This window comes from Stegostoma tigrinum, chromosome 31 (genome assembly GCF_030684315.1).
Source record: "Stegostoma tigrinum isolate sSteTig4 chromosome 31, sSteTig4.hap1, whole genome shotgun sequence".
NCBI lineage: Eukaryota > Metazoa > Chordata > Chondrichthyes > Orectolobiformes > Stegostomatidae > Stegostoma > Stegostoma tigrinum.
The window spans coordinates 38,676,382-38,695,516 of NC_081384.1; the positions used below are offsets into that span (position 1 = coordinate 38,676,382).

General features: G+C 43.3%; 1 protein-coding gene across 3 annotated transcripts in view; it reads right to left on the bottom strand.

Moving 5' to 3' along the window:
- Positions 1-19,135, bottom strand: part of kcnh6a (potassium voltage-gated channel, subfamily H (eag-related), member 6a) — a 220,707-nt gene that overhangs the window by 5,809 nt on the left and 195,763 nt on the right. For all 3 annotated transcript variants that reach the window (XM_048560824.2, XM_048560822.2, XM_048560823.2), the window contains 4 exons: positions 17,853-18,046; positions 8,218-8,317; positions 4,450-4,704; positions 822-1,005 (listed from right to left, as the gene is read on the bottom strand). In XM_048560824.2, the coding sequence (XP_048416781.1) occupies positions 822-1,005; positions 4,450-4,704; positions 8,218-8,317; positions 17,853-18,046 (733 nt within the window). The remainder of the gene's footprint in view (positions 1-821; positions 1,006-4,449; positions 4,705-8,217; positions 8,318-17,852; positions 18,047-19,135) is intronic.

Consider the following 19,135-nt stretch of genomic DNA (forward strand, 5'->3'; position numbering starts at 1 on the left):
CAAACTGAACTGTATTTTCCTGAAAATTACCTTTGTGGACATTATGGGGGAAAGAGATTAGTCTGGTTGAAAGACATGTTTGAGCTTTCCCTTTTTAAGAATACACAAGAATGGGAGTTAAAAGTCACTTTTAACACTGGTCTATGTGTGCTATTGCACAAAGGTGTTTGCTGTGAGAGTCCCATCTGAGAAAACTTCAAGCCACATCAGTGCCATGGGTGAAACTAAAGGATGCCTGTCCTTACGGAAGCCAGAAAACAAGTGGAAGTGCAGCCAAAATGAAACAAGTAAAGGCCTTTCAGCTGACTACAAAGTCAAGCTTCACAAAATCAACCACCCACCATTCCAACAGCTGTGTTGTGGTGTTTCCTGGCTGCAAATGTGTTTAATCCACTCTTCACAGAACTCAGGCACTGATCCATACTCCTTATTTAACTTTTATATTTTTTGGAGATTCATCTTTTATTTCTAATCTGTGTGTATATATATATATATTACATTTTCTCATGTTTAGTAATTAGTAAGCTCACTCTTTTGTTAAGAAAGCCTGGTTAAATTGGCTCCTTTGAAATGATAAATTCATCTGCGCGTGTTAGAAAGGCATCAACGAAGGAAGGGATCCTTTGTGAATTAACCTTGTTGGGATCAACTGAGTGTACGGGTAAATAAGCTGAGCTAGTTTAACTGCATCACCCTGGAATTTGACAATTTGGGGTGTCCATCTTAGAGTGCGCCAATTAAGTATCTTGCCCAGGGTCTGGTTGTAACAACTGGTTATAGTTTGGCCCATTGCATGCCTCACTACGCTGGGATGTTCTCACCTGTTAAGCTGTGCATGGAGCATCTCCAGCCTCGATTCCACCTCCATTCGCGCCCTGTTGTCCATGCTAGATGCTGCCCCCAAGTTAGCGTGGGCTGACATTGAACGTCCTTGTAACTCTGAAAACTGGCTGTCCTTTCTCTCACCCCAGAAACTGAACATATTTGACACACTTGTAAAAGTACCTGAAAGAGGTTCAAACAGCTCGGTGAGTTCCAGAGAAACTTTACATGGTACATTGACAGACAAAGGGAACAATGCATAGGGGTCAAAGTTGATACTGGGTTTAAACTGCACATCAGCCATGATATAACTGAATACAAAAAAAGGATAGATGGGCAGAATGGTTTAACCCTGTTTCTCCATTAAATATTTATCAGGGGGTTAAATGACTTTCTCCTGTGCTTCAATTAACAGGCTCTGGGGATGAATGACCTCTTATGGTTTTGATAATGACAGGTAAGGGCCTATGTATTTATGAGACCATAAACCAACACAGATAGAGAATCCCTACTGTTCAGTGTTTACTCCGAGCATATTTTTAACAAAAAATTTATTCATGAGATGCAGGTGTCACTGCCTGGGCAAAGATTTATTGTCCATTCCTAGTTGCCCTTGAGATGGTGGTGATCTGCCTTCTTGAACCACTGCAGTCTACATGCTGTAAGTAGACCCACAATGCTGTCAGGGAGTGAATTCCAGGATGTTGATTCAGCGAGACCGAAGAACAGTGATATATTTCCAAGTCAGGATAGTGAGAAGCTTGGAGGGGAACTTGCAGGTAGAGGTGTTACCATGTATCTGCTTGTCCTTCCAAATGGTAGAGGTCACAGGTTTAGGAGCCTTGTTGAATCTCTGCAGTACATCTAGTAGATGGTACACACCACTGCTACTGAGCATCGATGATGAAGAATGTGAATGTTTTTGGATATGTTACTTTATCCCAATGGTGTAAAGCTACCTGTTGCACCCATCTAGGAAAGTGGGGGAGTATTTCATCACACACCTCATTTGTAGATGGAGAGGTTTGCAAAATCAGGAAGTGTTTCTTGCTGCAGGATTCCTAGCTTTTGACGTACTCTTGTAGCCACTCTAGGTCTATGGCGAGCCAGTTCAATATCTGGTCAATGGGTATACCCAGGATGTCAATAGTGGGGAATACAGTGATGGCAAATTCATTGAAAGTCAAGGGGCAATGGTTAGATTGACTCTTATTGGAGTGAGCATTGCCTGGCATTTATGTGGTGACATTTTTGCCACTTGTCAGCCCAAGCCTGGATATTGCCCAGAAGTTGTTAATTTTGAACAGGGACTTCAGCATCTGAGGAGTCACAAATGGTGCTAAACATTGTGCATCATCAGCAAACATCTGCACTTCTAACCTTATGGTGGAAGGCATGTCATTGATGAAGCAGCTGAGGATGATTAGGTCTGAGAAACATTTGTCATTGGGAAATGTTAAAGTCTATTATAAAGAAGGTAAAAACAGAGCATTTAGAAATACATAAAATAAACTAACAGAGACAGCATGGCTTTATGAAAGGGCAATCAAGCCTAACAAATTTATGAGAATCCTTTCGGGGTGGTTAGAAAGCAGGATAGATAAAGGGGAAGCAGTGGGTGTAATTTATTTGGCTTTCCAAAATATATTTAATAAGGTACCTCAAATTAGATTACTTAAGATTACGAGCCCATGGAGTTGGGGGTAGGACATTAGCTTGGTTTGGCTAACTGAGAGCAAACCAAGTTGGGATAAATCCAAGATGGTGGTGATGGATTGGCAGCTTCCAGGCTCCTCAGACTGGGGCTCATCCATTCCGTCTGTGTTTTTTTTTTCCTTTTTTCTTTTCTCGTGCTTCTTCTCTCCTTTTTAAAGTTTTTAAAAATTTACCTCTGAGCAGCAGTGACATTATTGGAGCAGCTGAGGACAGGAGCAGAGTGGGCTGGATGCCCAAGTTGAAAGGGGATAGCCTGTCGGAGGCCCGAGTGGATTGGGGACAGCCAGGGTGCCTGCAGCAGGCATGGTTGTTGGACTGAGGACCACTGTGTGCAGTCGGTGTCCTGCGGGTCTGGTCAGACCACATTTTAGAAGCCCCCCACGTTGATCTACTGCAGATTCTTTCTGAAAGACTGAGATAACAAGGTGTGGAGCTGAATGAACACAGCAGGCGAAGCAGCATCAGAGGAGCAGGAAAGCTGACATTTTGGGCCTCGACCCTTCTTCAGAAATGCAGGTTTCGCAGTGGGGTTAAAATTGTTTTAGAGTAAGTAGGAACTGCAGATGCTGGAGAATCTGAGATAACATGGTGTAGAGCTGGATGGACACAGCAGACCAAGCAGCTTCAGAGAAGCAGGAAAGCTGATAGTCTAGGTCTGAAACATGAGCCTTCCTGCTCCTCTGATGCTGCTTTGGCCTGCTGTGTTCATCCAGCTCTACACCTTGTTGTCTCAGATTCTCCAGCACCTGCAGTTCCTACTATCTCACACAGAAAGACTGTAATGTTTATCATTTTTAACTTTAGTTCTTCTTTTTCTAACTTATACTATGAATAACTAATAAATACAACATTTTTTAATCTCTCTGTTTTGTCTCTAAGATTTGTATCTGTGTACTTTATACTTAAGATGGTGCCATGTGGGGCGACATTGTAAACTTTTCACCGTACTCCCGCACTTTTGTACATGAGTACAGTATTCCAAACAGAGCATTTTATAGATGGCATCGTGTGACTAGCAGAGTGCCACAGAGATCAGTGATGGGGCCACAGTTATTTACAGAGTATTTTAATGATTTTGATGTTGGAATTAAAATGTACTATCAACAAATTTGTGGATGACACAAAAACAGATGGGAAGGCAAATAGTGAGGTTGACACCAAAAGTCTACAGAGGGATTCAGACAGGTTAAGTATGTGGTCCAGAGTTTGGCAGATGTATTTTGATAGGTGGAGTAGTAGAACTGAGTATTATTAAAATAGGTATTTAGACTCATTGTTCATGAATCGTAAAAAGCTATCATCCACATTCAGTTGGTCGTTGGGAAGGTAATAAACAGTTAGCCTTTATTTCAAAGGCACTGGAAGATAAAAATAGGGAGGTCTTGCTAAAAATATACAAGACATTAGTCAGACCAGAGTAAACAAGTCTTGGTCCTCATACACTAGCATTGGACATAGTCCAGAGAAGGTTCACTACATTAATTCTGCGTTGGGAAGGATTTTCTGATGAGGAGAGGTTGTGTAAGTTGGGCCTGCATTCATTGAAGTCTAGAACAATGAGAAGAGACCTTATTAAAAATTATTACATTCTCAGAAGCTTGACAGGTTAGATGCAAAGAGGTTGTTTCTCCTTGTGGGAAAGTCCAAGACCAGAGGACATCATCCCAAAGTCAGAGATCAACCATTTAAGAAGGAGATGATGAGGCATTTCTTGAATGGCTTTCCATTCTTCCTGATAAATGTTAATTCAGAAACAGCACAGAGATGGGATATCGGCTGAAATGGAAAAGCTTAGGGAAGGGAAACAGAAAATGGAAACAGAGCTTTCTGAACACAGGTCTAATGAGCACGACTATGATGAGTCATCAACAGCCCAACAAATTCACAAAGAGTAGAGGAACACTCTGGTACCGGTAAAGTGATGGGATCCATTGCCTTTTTTCCTGTACTCCATGGGGACTGGGTCAGATGTAACAAAGTTCAGATTGGTTGCTGGCCATCTGCTATTCATCTCAGTCACAATGGAGGCTGAAGCTTTGAGGTTGTCCTCACTGGTCTGTGAGCAGGGTGTCATGCTGCTGTAGTCCCACTGCTCCCTGGTTGTGTGAATCCGGTGGTTTGTTAGTGGGACCTTGGCTCCATCAGGATCTCCTTTATTCGAAGCATCTGAAATCCAAGGCTTTAATGAATATTATACTCAACCTCTCAGCACCCACATTCACCAATGAAGAGGTATCACAACACTGTGAGAAAAACAACCATCTCCCTCCACTGCAAACTCCCCCCTTGGATCCTGAAGGTACTGAGTTAGCAGTCCAACAATTTTGGTCATTCACTGCTCATTGGTGTCACCAAGGATATTCCACCATGCAGAGCATCATCATAGTTAAACCTAAAACAAACAGGAAGAGCAAAGGCTGAGAGGGTAGCCTGATGGAGGTCATTAAGAGTATGAGGAGATTTGATCAGGAGGAGTAGAGAAGGTATTTTGACCTTTGGGGAATCTCAGAAGTAGGACTACATAGTGCTTAAAAAAGCCATAGGGAGTTCAGAAGAAACTACAATACCCAGATAGTAGCAGGAAAATGACACTCTCACTACCACACAGAGTAAAGAAGTGAATAATAGTAACTTATTCATGAGCATGCTAAATGAACACGCGGGAGAAATGGATAAAAAAATTGTTTTGAAGAGATGAAGAAGGATACGAGATGTTGTATGAGTTAATGGCTTTGAAAGGGTTAATGTTAGAGGCTGCATATGTTCAACCCAATCTGACAATGTCATACAGTCTTGGGTAGGGAAAAAGGGAAAATATTTTGAAGGGGACAGATATGTCATCTATTTCTTCCATAAGTGTTAGGAACAATCTCAAACTAGTGAATATAACTTGTCCCTCATTGCAATCCAGCAATAAACTACATCTTGTTATACAAGAGCTTCTTGTTAAGACTCAGTTGTTGATCCTTTTCTCACTGTAAAGCAAGTAGGCAGGAGCCTCTTGTGGCACAATGGTAGTACCCTTACCCCTAGGATAGACCAGGAGGCCAATTTCCCACCTGCTCCAGAGGTGTGTAATAGCAACTCCTGATTAGGAAAAATAGGTCAAATAAAAATAAAAACACTAAAGCAAATAATTCCCTGGACACATCAAGGAAAGAGGATTGGCAGGGAAAGAGGACTTCAGGAGCATCCTTCAACTCACAATTATCTCACACCATAAACATGGCCGTGGAGAAGATAGACTGAACGGCCTATTTTTGTCCTGTGTTAACTCTGCACTCGCTCAAACACAACTGGCAGGCAGAAGAGCAGGGATTCCTGATTGGTTTACCATCCATCTAGTAAACAAGGTGTGTGTGTGTGTGTGTGTGTGTGTGTGTGTGTGTGTGTGTGTGTGCGTGCGTCTATGTCTATGTGCGCATGTGTGTGTCTGCCTGTGTGTGTGTGTCTGTCTATGTGTATATAGACATGTATATACATGTGTGTGTGTATTTGTGTGTGTGTGTCTATGTCTATGTGCGCATGTGTGTGTCTGCCTGTGTGTGTGTGTCTGTCTATGTGTATATAGACACGTATATGTGTGTGTGTGTGTCTGTATGTGTATATATATGCGTGTGTGTGCACATTTGTGTGTGTGTCTGCCTCTATGTGTGCGCGTGTGTGTGTCTGTCTATCTGTATGTATGTGTGTATATATGTGTGCGTGTATATACGTATGTGTGTGTGTGTGTGTGTATGAGATTATGAACTTGTAAACGTTGAGTTCTGAGTTGTGAATTTGAGGCAAGTCAGTCACCATACTCATGGTCTTAGAGGAATATGCCTTTTAGTTGTAAGTCAAAAAATTGAGATTTCTTCAGGATCCTGCTAACCTGTCCAAATGAGGATGAGACTACACACACACACACACAGACAGATACATACACACAGGCAGACAGACACACACAGAACATGCACACACACATACATACACTCACACATACACACACACTGATACATGCACACAGACAGACACACAAGTGCACACACACAATGTGTGCCTGTGTGTGTGTGTGTGTGTGTGTGTGTGCGCGCGCGCATGTGTGTCTGCTTGTGTGCATGTATCTGTGTATGTGTGCGCATGTGTGTGTGTGTGTGTGTGTGCGCGCACGCATGTGTGTCTGCTTGTGTGCATGTATCTGTGTATGTGTGCGCATGTATCTGTGTGTGTGTGTGTGTGTGGTCTCATCCTCACCTGAAGAAGGAGCAAGACTCAGAAAGCTTGATATTTTGAATAAACTTGTTGGACTATAACCTGGTGTCGTGTGATTTTTGACCTCGTCCAACACCAACACCTCCACATCACAGTTTACCCCAAAACATGGGCCACTGAAGATAGAGTTCCACGGATCCTGCAGGATCCTGAAGAAATTTCAACTTCTTGACTTGCAATTAAAAGACAAATTCCTCTAAGACCATGAGTTATGATGACCCAAGTGCCTCAAATTCTCAACTCAGAACTCAATGTTTACAAGTTCTTAATCTCATCAATGCAAGTAAGGAAACTAAATTCAGTCAAATCTGATCATTTCTGAACCTGCACCAGAAAATGACAATGAAAATCATGGGACAGTAATGGAAAAAGTAATACCCATTCTGCTGATGCCCAACAGGAACCATCTCCCCACCCATCAAATTTCCCTTCCCCAACCCAGTCAGGACCTATTAGCCACTCCCTAAGACACATAGTGCTTGATACAGTCCTTTGCAGCAACTCATATGGGACTGATTGACCAGCATCTGAGTCACAAATGATTCTAATTAATACTGCCTTGCAATGGCACCTATGTTGCAGAGCCAATTGTATATCAATTGTTTCATTGTAGGTCAATCCTGAATAATTGGGTATTCTCTTATGCCTCATTAAGTACACACTGAAACAAATACGAAACTTACACAGAAGCTGGTTTTTGCACACAGCCGAGTGTGCAAAGGCAGGAAAATTTCTATTAAATTCATCACAGGATTCAGAATATAGGACTTCATTGTCCTTTGAAAAGGTTTATTCAGTTGAACTACACTATGACTTGCCTTCCAATTCAGCATCAGACTTTGTGGACATTGCAAATGCAGTAATAATGGAGTTACAGACTGATCATTGTTAAATAGGCAATTCATTAATTGGTAAATTAATCAATCTCCATCTATTAGACTACAACTTTAGGGTTGTTGTGTGCAGTGCCCTATCTCTGGGGCAAAGGGTCCAAGTTCATCTCATAGGTGTGTAATAATTGGTCAATTAGAAATATCAGAGCCAGATGTGGAGAAAGGGATGGGGAACACAGGGAACAAACTGAAAGTGACTCTTCACTGCAGTGTGAGGATAGACTGAGTATGAAAACTAGGGATACTATAAACGTGTTAATGCAAAATGCATATTGATTGCCTCTATTGCAGATAGACTTTGCTTGTCCCAGCAGACAGTGTCGTGTGTGTTTCAGGTCTGTGAATATGTAACTAGTCCTTATCTTGATAGTTGACTCAGCTTGATGGTTGACCCTGATTCACTGATTTCACATCACCCTCCTCTTCCTCCTTGATGATCAACAGGGGATCCAGCTTTGGAGCCGGTGATATTTATTGTACAGTTATGCAGCTGTCGATTATAAAGGACAGGGCCCCCAGTCTGCATACTTACCAGTGTTACTCCTTTCCTGGGATGATTGCTTCCTCCGCCGAACTCTTCTATTCCCATTGTCTGAATCCTCACTTGGGGGTGAGCGGAGAATCCGATCTGCCTATAAAATGCATTTTAAAGAACAAAAAAGAGTGCTTGTCTTAAACAACGAGGCTCTCAGATTCCAGGGCACGTTTGGGGAGTTTGAGGGACTGAGTACCCGCAATAAGTCAGTATATCAGTAAGGTCAATAAAGGAAGTATCACCGTACTCTACCAGACCATGGGGCTGCTCTGTCATTAGGGAGAGAGACAACTGGCGGTGGTTTACGCTGAGATTCACCACACCTCAGCCAAGGGGAGAGTTTGAGAAGGAGAGTCCTTCATGGTAACCTGCATGATAACGTCATAGTACAGGAATTGTAGAAATCTGGGGAGGCGATGGCCTAGTGGTATTATTGCTGGAATGTTATCCCCAGAGACCCAGGTAATGCTGTGGGGACCTGGGGTCAAATCCCACCACGGCAGATGGTGGAAATTAATTTCAATAGAAAAACAAGTCTGGAATTAACAGTTTAATGATGACCACGATTCCGTTGTTGATTGTCAGAAAAATACCCATCTGGTTCCTAATGTCCTTTAGGGAAGGAAACCGCCATCCTTACCTGGTCTGGCCAACGTGTGACTCCAGAACCACAGCAATGTGACTGACTCTCAACTGCCTTCTGGGCAATTAGGGGATGGGCAATAAATGCTGGTCTAGCCAGTGGTGCCCTCATCCCATGGATGAATTAAAAATATTGAAACTGTTGGCATCACTCTGCATTGCAAGCTAGCCATCCAGTTAACTGCCACCGCCACCCCACACCAACACACACACACACACACACACACACACACACACACACACACACACAGTACAGGTGGGTAATCAGAAAAAATGTCCACTGATACATAAAACATTCACAGTGTACATTGACACACTGGCTGTACGTGGGCATTCTTGGTGCACAATGGTACACAGGCATAATAAATGTGCACTGCTGTGTGGAAACGCTTTTTGAACATGAGCACAATGATACACTCTGCACATGTACATGCTTGGTGTACTTTCCGTTTACAGAAAGATAAAGACACAGTGTACAGTGGTACACAGATAAATTTATTCACGCAGATGTGTACTGTCCATTTGTACAAAGACATTTTTGGTACTCAACCAAACTTAACATGCTCCTATTGCAGTACGCTGATTCAGAGACACACTGGGGTACAACATTCCTTCCAGAATACCCTGCTTTATAGATATGGCTGACAGCTCTGATTTTAAATATGGACAGAATGAGGCTTAGTGCACATGCTCAGTTAAAATGGGCCATGTATCTGGTGTATTGTGAAAAGAACATAAGAATTAGGAGCAAGAGCAGGCCATTCAGTCCTTTGATCCTGCTCCACCATTCAATGTGATCTTGGCTGATCTCATCTTGACCTCACCTCCACTTTCCTAATGCGCTCTCCATAACCCATCAACCCATTTCTAATTAGACATTAGTATTTACTTAGACACTCCTAATTAAAAACCTATTTATCTCTTCCTTGAATTTACTCAATTTCCCAGCGTTCACTGCACTCTGGGGTAGTGAATTCCACAGATACCTGAAGCTTTGAGAGAAGTGATTTCTCCTGTTTTAAATCTGCTGCCCCTTATCCTAAAACACTGACCTTTCATTCTAGATTGCCCCATATGATGAAACATCCTCTCGATGTTTACTTTGTTAATCTTCTTTAGCATCTTATATACCTTAGTTAGATCTCCCCTAATTCTTCTAGAATCCAGAGAGTATAGGCCTAAACTTTTCAATGTCTGTGGAATGGAGAGAATGAGGGCGCACTGGAGATAAATAGACTGCTGAGGGAGGGTCAAGCTATGGGAGTCACTGAGGTATTGTATCCCTATCCTTCGGCTGATTTGCACGTGTAACGTTAAATACATTGAAGGGTAAAGTCAGGACTTGATGGGGTGAGGACTGTTGCATGGATAGAGAATAATGCAGAGTCAAAAAATTCTAAACATATGAGGAGGACATTCAGCCCATAACACTGGGCTATCTCATTCCATTCCCTTCCACTAGCCCATATTTAATGTTTAAATACTTAAACAATCCTTTATTAAAGGTTTTCTCTTATATGTCCCTTTTGTAAATCTTTTATGTATGATATCACTGGCAAGGCCAGAGCTTTACGGTCATTCTGAATTACCCTCGAACTGAGTGGCTTGCCAGGCTATTTCAGAGGGCAGTTGCAAGTGAACCACATTGCGTGGGTCTGGAGACACATGTAGGCCAGACCAAGTCATGATAGCAGACTTCCTTCCCTAAAGTTGATCAGTCATCATTACCTGCTTTCAATCTCAGATTTTTATTAATTGAATCCAAATTCCACAAACTGTCACATTGGAATTTTAACCCATGTACCCAGCATTAACCTGGCCCTCTTGATTCTTCATTTTATGACATTACCACACAAAATGACTATCCTCGTGGTGAATCAACTCATATTTTTATCCGCATCTGAGTGCAAATATTCCCTCTAAGTTTTCTACTCCCTTTGTTTCCAGAGTGACAATCCTCATTTTTCTCCTTTTGTTACTATGTCACCAACTACTGCAAACAATGTTTCACTATTTGCTCTCTCAAAAATCTTTACAATTTTAAGACCTTTGATTAGCCATACCTTGAACCTTCTCTGTTTCATTGAAAGACCTCTCATGGCACTGTGCCTTTGTGTGTAATTCTCTAACCTCTCATTACTTTAAATAATTCCGGTATTAGCCAGAGAATACTTTGATGGGGTTTACCTAAGAGGGTCCCTCTAGTATTACTGATGCTAGGGGTTGTAAACTTAAACAAAAGCAAAATACTACAGATGCTGAAAATATGAAACATAATTAGAAAATGCTGCAGGAACTCAGCAGGTCTGATTTTATTATTTGTTTTGCCAGTGGGTGTTTCTGGCTATCAGTATTTATTGCCATCCATAACTTCCCAGGGAGCAATTAAGGATGGATCCAGAGCCACGCATAGTGCTAGATCAGGTGAGGATGGCTGGTTTACTCATTTAAAGGACATTAATGAATCAGGGATGATGGGAACTGCAGATGCTGGAGAATCCAAGATAACAAAGTGTGAAGCTGGATGAACACAGCAGGCCAAGCAGCATCTCAGGAGCACAGAAGCTGACGTTTCAGGCCTAGACCCTTCATCAGAGAGGGGGATGGGGTGAGGGTTCTGGAATAAATAGGGAGAGAGGGGGAGGTGGACCGAAGATGGAGAGAAAAGAAGATAGGTGGAGAGGAGAGTATAGGTGGAGAGGTAGCCTCCCTAACCTGTTCTTCCTCTCACCCATCCCTTCCTCCCACCCCAAGCCGTATCTCCATTTCCTACCTACTAACCTCATCCCACCTCCTTGACCTGTCCATCTTCCCTGGACTGACCTATCCCCTCCCTACCTCCCCACCTGCACTCTCCTCTCCACCTATCTTCTTTTCTCTCCATCTTCGGTCCGCCTCCCCCTCTCTCCCTATTTATTCCAGAACTCCCACCCCATCCCCCTCTCTGATGAAGGGTCGAGGCCCGAAATGTCAGCTTTTGTGCTCCAAGAGATGCTGCTTGGCCTGCTGTGTTCATCCAGCCTCACATTTTATTATCTTGGATTAATGAATCAGATGGGTTTTTGCAACCAGTAGTTATGCTGTTGCCTTTTAGTTACCTTTCATTCCAGATATTTTAAAATTGAATTTAAATTTCGCAATCTCCCATGGAGAGATTTGAAATCATGTTCCCAGAACATTAAGCTGGCTTTCTACATTAATAGAAATTGTTGGAGAAATTCAGCAGGTCTGGCAGCATCTGTGGAAAGAAAGCTGAGTTAACATTTTGAGTCCAGTGAACTTCCTTCAGAACTGCTCAGTGACATTATCATTTCATCATCATCACCTGGGCAGGGGGGAACACAGCTAACAATTTGCTTCCAGAGACAGTAGGAACTGCCAATGCTGGAGTCTGAGATAACGAGGTATGGCACAGGAGGCCAGGCAGCATCAGAGGAGCAGGAAAGCTGATAAGCTTCTGAAGAAGGGTCCAGACCCGAAATGTCAGCTTTCCTGTTCCTCTGTTGCTGCTTGGCCGGCTGTGTTCATTCAGCTTCACACCGTGTTATCTTATAACAATGTGCATCCACTTTGAGACTTTAAGAATAGTCATTTTGGACTGAAAATGTTAACTATTTCTCTCTCTAGAGACGCTGCCAGATCTGTTGAGTTTCTGCAGCATTTTGTTTGTATTTTACTCATGATGGAAATGTGGATACAGGGTTTCTATGGCAGTGGGATCGAGAGGAGGAGAAAGAAGAAGGAAGTCTGGTTTAAGTGAAACTGGGACATGGATACAGTCTGATTCTGGCCATTGAGCAACCCAGATGAAGTAAAGGACTTTTTGACTGGACCCAAAATGTGGAACAGAAAATTTGGTCTTTGATCATGAGGGTCTTAAAGGTTTATGTTAAAGGCAAGGGTTGTAACGACTGAGCTAGTATTGTCTTCTGTTTTGGAGATTTTGTACGATCTGATTGAACTGAGAGGCTGGATAGGGCTGGGACTTCATTCACTGGAGTGTAGGAGGTTGAGAGATGACTTGTAGAGGTTTAGGGTCTGGATAAGGTGAATGGCAGGTGTCTTTTTCCTAAGGCGGGGGATTTCAAGAACAGGGGACATATATTTAAGGTGAGAGGAGAAAGATATCAAACTGACATGAGAGGCAATTTTTTTACACAGTGAGTGGCTCTTGTGCGGCTATAGTTGCAACGTTTAAAAGAACTTTAGATATGTACATGAGTAGGAATTGTTTGGTGGGATATAGACCAGGTGCAGGCAGGTGAAACTAGTTTAATTTGGGATTATGGTTGTTATGGACTAGTTGGACCAAAGGGTCTATTTCAGTGCCGAATGACTTAAAGACTCTATTACTCTATAACTGATAACAGGATTTTACAGAATAGATCCAGAGAAATGATTTGCTTTGTTGAAAACTGAAGTTCATGGAGGACAGTCTTTAAATTAGAGCAAGGCCATTCAGGAGGGACATCGGAGACATTCTTCACACAGGACAGTGGAAATATGAAACTCTCCCCACCCATCCCCCTGAACGTCTGTCATATTGAGGGTGAATTAGAGCTTTTTTCGATAAAGGGTGACGTTATTTTAATAAACATAGATATCTAAAGGAAATTGACTCCAGATGTGTTTTCTTCATGGAATGACTAACCAGTAGAATAAATTTGAGAGGCCGAATGGTTTCCTCCTGATCCTAATATTACTCCATAGGTGAGGAAGAAGAGTCAGACCAGACTGCTCTGACACCTGAGCACATGTACCACCAGATGCCAGGATGGGCAGGTTATAAATAACAAAGAAACTGTGTTCAGATTTTGACCACTGTTATCTGCGGAGTGCTGAAGACCTGAAAATTTGTGATCAGTGACTGATGAGGTTAGTGCTGTGTTATTGGAGATTAAAGCACAGATTAAAGGCATCCTAAATAATCAGAGTCTAAAATAGAATGCAGTCGCTAATAAATCCAATCAGAAATTAAGGAGGAATCTATTTACTGAGAGAATAGTGAAAATGTGGAACTCACTTCCAGATGGAGTAGTAGACCTGAGTAATACTGGGACTTCAATGTGGGCTTCCTTGGCTCACAGATAGAGACACCACCGCTGCACCACAAGAAGCTTTAAGGGGAGCTGGTGGTGTAGTGGTGTTGTTATTAGGATATTAATCTAGAGACCCAAGTAATGTTTAGGGGAGGGAGAAACCAAGCGGAGGCTTGGGGACCGCTTTGCAGAACACCTCCGCTCAGTTCGCAACAAACAACTGCACCTCCCAGTCGCAAACCATTTCCACTCCCCCTCCCATTCTCTTGATGACATGTCCATCATGGGCCTCCTGCACTGCCACCATGATGCCACCCGAAGGTTGCAGGAACAGCAACTCATATTCCGCCTGGGAACCCTGCAGCCATATGGTATCAATGTGGACTTCACCAGTTTCAAAATCTCCCCTTCCCCCACTGTATCCCTCAACCAGCCCAGTTCATCCCCTCCCCCCACTGCACCACACAACCAGCCCAGCTCTTCCCCCCCACCCACTGCATCCCAAAACCAGTCCAACCTGTCTCTGCCTCCCTAACCGGTTCTTCCTCTCACCCATCCCTTCCTCCCACCCCAAGCCGCACCCCCAGCTACCTACTAACCTCATCCCACCTCCTTGACCTGTCCGTCTTCCCTGGACTGACCTATCCCCTCCCTACCTCCCCACCTACACCCTCTCCACCTATCTTCTTTACTCTCCATCTTCGGTCCGCCTCCCCCTCTCTCCCTATTTATTCCAGTTCCCTCCCCCCATCCCCCTCTCTGATGAAGGGTCTAGGCCCGAAACGTCAGCTTTTGTGCTCCTGAGATGCTGCTTGGCCTGCTGTGTTCATCCAGCCTCACATTTTATTATAATGTTTAGGGGACCCAGGTTCAAATCACCCCAGGGCAGATGGTGGAATTTGAATTCAATGAATATCTGGAATTAAGATGTAATATTAAGGGATAATGATGACTATGAAGCCATTGTCAATTGATTGGGGAAAAACCCATCTGGTTCACAGTTCTGAGGAAGGGTCACCAGACCTGAAACATTAACTGTTTTTTCCTTCACAGATGCTGCCAGACTTTCTGAGCTTTTCCAGCAACTTCGATTTTGTTCCTGATTTACAGCATCTGCAGTTCTTCCGGTTTTCATTTGGTTCAGTAATGTCCTTTGGAGAAGGAAACTGTCATTCTTACCTGGTCTGGCCTACATGTGACTCCAGACCCACAGCAATGTGGTTGACACTTAACTGCCCTCTGGCAATTAGGGATGGGCAATAAATGCTGGCCTGGGTGGTGATGCACACATCCCATGAATGAATTTGAAAAGAATTATTGATACATTTAAAAGCGAGCTGGAGAAATACAGGGAGAATAGAAGGATATACAAAGGTTGAAGAGGGTGTCAGAAAACTGGTGAGGAGCAGAAACACTGACACAACTTGCTAAATCTGAATGGCCTGTCTCTGAGCGGTAAATACTCCATAATTTTAAAAGGCCATAGCTAACTCTGTCAATGTTTATCCTGCTGGCCTATATAAAGAGTGAGCTACAGTCAAACCACCAATTAGAAACCCGGAGACCTCACAGTGCTGTGCCATTGAACAAAGTTTGTCTCACTTCACTAATTCACCACCAGGGGGAGGCCAATTCTAGTTCGGCTCCTGACATTGGCAAAGGGAGGCACAGAACGATTCCATTTTCCATGGAACCATGACAGATGTTATGGCACGGAAAATAAATTATTGAGCCCACAGTATCTGCACCGGCTGAATAAATCAGTCACCCATTCTTCTCCTACTTACCAGAACTTAATTTGTATTTTTGCGGGTTCTAGTGCTATTCTTTATTTATTCATAGGATGTGGGCATCCCTAGCTGGGCCAGCTTTTATTGCCCATCCCTGGATGCCATTGAGAAGATGGTGGTGAGCTGCAGTCTGTTTGCTGTAAGTCGAGCTACATTGCTCTTAAAGAGGGAATTCCAGGATATTGACCCAGCAACACTGAAGGAATGGTAATACATTTCCAAATCATGACAGTGAGTGGCTTGGAGGGGAAGTTGCAGATGGCGGTGTTCCCATGTATCTGTAGCCCTTCTCCTTCTAGATGGCAGTTGCTGTGGGTTTGGAAGGTGCTATCTAAGGATATTTGGTGAATTTCTGCAGCGCATCTTGTAAATGGTACACACTGCTGCTACTGAGGGTAGTGGATGTGGTGCCAATCAAGTGGGCTGCTTTGTCCTGGATGCTGTTAATCTTCTTGAGTGTTGTTGAGTCTGCACTCATCCAGGCAAGTGGGAAGTATTCCCTCACATGTGTTCTTGGTGTACTGTGGCCATTATCTGTGCCTCAATCGGTGTTACCAAAATGCCGATCACATGGATATTTGGATCATTCGTTGTGTGAATTGTTTAACTAAAGTATTCCATAAATTGCACTGATTTAAAATAGGTAATGTGCAATTCTGGTCGCTCTGCTTTAGGAAGGGATTTTAATGTGGATAAATGTGAACAGTCTAACAATGCAAGTCAAGACAAGAGTGAGATAGGAAAGGATGAAGAATTTAGCAGTAATAGTACATCAGTAAGTATTGTCCATGCAGGGAATAATACGGCCTGTACAAGGGGGCATAGCTGCAAATTGAGTGGTGATAGATTTAAGACAGATGTCAGAGGCAGGTTCTTTACTCAGAGTGGTAAGGGTGTGGAATGTCCTGCCTGCCAATGTAGTTAACGCAGCCACATTAGGGGCATTTAAACAGTCCCTGTATAAGCATATGGATGATGATGGAATAGTGTAGGGGGATGGGCTTAGATTAATTCACAGGTCTGCGCAACATCAAGGGCCGAAGGGCCTGTTCTGTGCTGTATTGTTCTATGTTCTGTGTTCTATGTACTCCTGACTTGTGCCTTGTAAATGGTGGACAGGCTTTGGGGGTTCAGGAGATGGGTTACTCACTGCAGTGTTCCAGGCCTCTGGCCTACTCTTGTAGTCACTGTAATTATATGGCTAGACCATTCAGTTTCTGATCAATGGTAATCCCCATGATGTTGACAGGGGAGGTGGGGGGATGTGGGAGAGGTTAGTGATGGTACTGCCATTAAATGCCAACCTGCAATGGTTAGGTTTTCCCTTTTTGGAGATGGTCATTCTCTGGCACTTGTGTGATGTGAATGTTACTTGCCAATTGTCAGCCGAAAGCCAGATATTATTCAGGTCCTGCCACATTTGGACTAGGACTGCTTCAGTAGCTGAGGGATTGAAAATGGTGTGAAACATTGTGCAATCATCAGTGAACACCCCAATGCCAATCCTTATGATGGAGGGACACATACAGACTGGGAGTACACTGACACGCAGACTGGGAGTACACTGACATGCAGACTGGGAGTACACCTGCACACAGACTGGGTGTACACTGAGACATACAGACAGTCTGAGTGTACACTGAGATACAGACAGATTGGGTGTACACTGAGATATAGATAGTCTGGGTGTACACTGATACACAGACAGCCTGGGTGTGCCCTGAGACACAGACAGGCTGGGTGTACACTGAGACACAGACAGTCTGGGTGTACACTGAGACACAGATTGGGTGTACACTGATACAGACTGTCTGGGTGTACACTGAGACACAGACAGTCTGGGTGTACACTGAGATACAGACAGTTTGGGTGTACACTGAGACACAAACAGTCTGGGTGTACACTGAGACACAAACAGTCTGGGTGTACACTGAGACACAGATTGGGTGTACACTGAGATACAGACAGTTTGGGTGTACACTGAGACACAAACAGTCTGGGTGTACACTGAGACAGACAGATTGGGTGTACACTGAGACAGACAGAAAGGGTGTAAACTGAGACACACGATATTAAACAGCACGGAGAGTAATGAGGGAAGTATTGCACAATTATTGTTTTGCATTTATCAAAGCAAAAAATGGAAAGGATGAAAACTCACATCTCTGAGATTGAACGTGATCTCCAAATTGGTCCAGAAGTTATTGGAGAAATCGGGGTACATGTCGAGAACCTCCAGGAGATCATCTCGCAGGATACGGTGTAAATCACAGTATGTTAGAGCCCGTACATCAGAGTTAGACTTCCCTGGCCTGGCATAAAGGCTGATTGGTTCCCCAAACGTGTCATTCTTCCCTGGAATCAAGAAAACCCCCAAAAATATCAAACCTCTGCACTGGACCTCACAGTGTTCACAGAGTCTGATCAGTTTGGCTCAACAAGTGCACTGTCACCCCTGAGGCAGATGTCACCAATTCACATCCCACTCCACAGCATTTTTCAGAAACAGGAGGAGGTCATTCAGTCTATCAATTGAATCGTTTCTTCCTAATCCCAGGGATCATATTTAAGGGACTCCATGAGTCTGCATCATAGAATTATACGTCCATTCAGCTCAGCATAATCTTGCTGGATGTTGAAAAAGAAGTTAAGATTAATCACATATTCCTGCTTGTTTTCAGTTCTCCTATGTGTTTCTCATCCCTCAAGGTGTGATCCAATTCCTTTTGAAAATGACTTATGTAACAAATCCACACACCTTTTCCAGTCGACAGTTTCAGACTCTGCTGACTCTCTGGGTGAGAAAGGCTTGCCAATCAGTTTGAATCTGTGGCCTTTGATTATTGCCAGATAGCATAACAATTTTATTTATTCCAGCTCAATGTTTTCCAACATTTTCCCACGGAGGCCTCACCCCAAGGCTTGAAAACTGTCTCAAACCATCAGAAAGAGCAGTCAGAATGAGGGCCTGTTGGACCAGGGGTTTGCAGTCATATCTTGGTCCTCACCTCCAAATCAGGCTTCGTTGGGATTCTCAAAACCCCCAAATCTTAACTTGTGACCACTACTTGGGGTCTCCATCTCCAGTCTGGCGAGGCCTGCCCCTCAAGACTGATTATAATGATGACACCAAAATTGGTGGTATAGTGGACAATTAAGAAGGTTATCTAAGAGTACAATGGGATTTTGATCAGAAGGGCAATGGACCAAGGAATGACAGATGAAATTTAATTTAGATAAACGTGAGGTGTTGCGTTTTGATAAGACAAACCAGGGCAAGACACACAGAGTGAGGCCTTGGGGGTGTTGTTGAACAAGAGATACTCAGGGGTTCAGTTACATTTGTAAGGGGCATTGCTGATGAACAGGGTGGCGAAGAAGGCTTTTGGCATTCTTTCCTTCATTGCTCAAACCATTGAGCTAAGGAATTGGGATGACATGTTG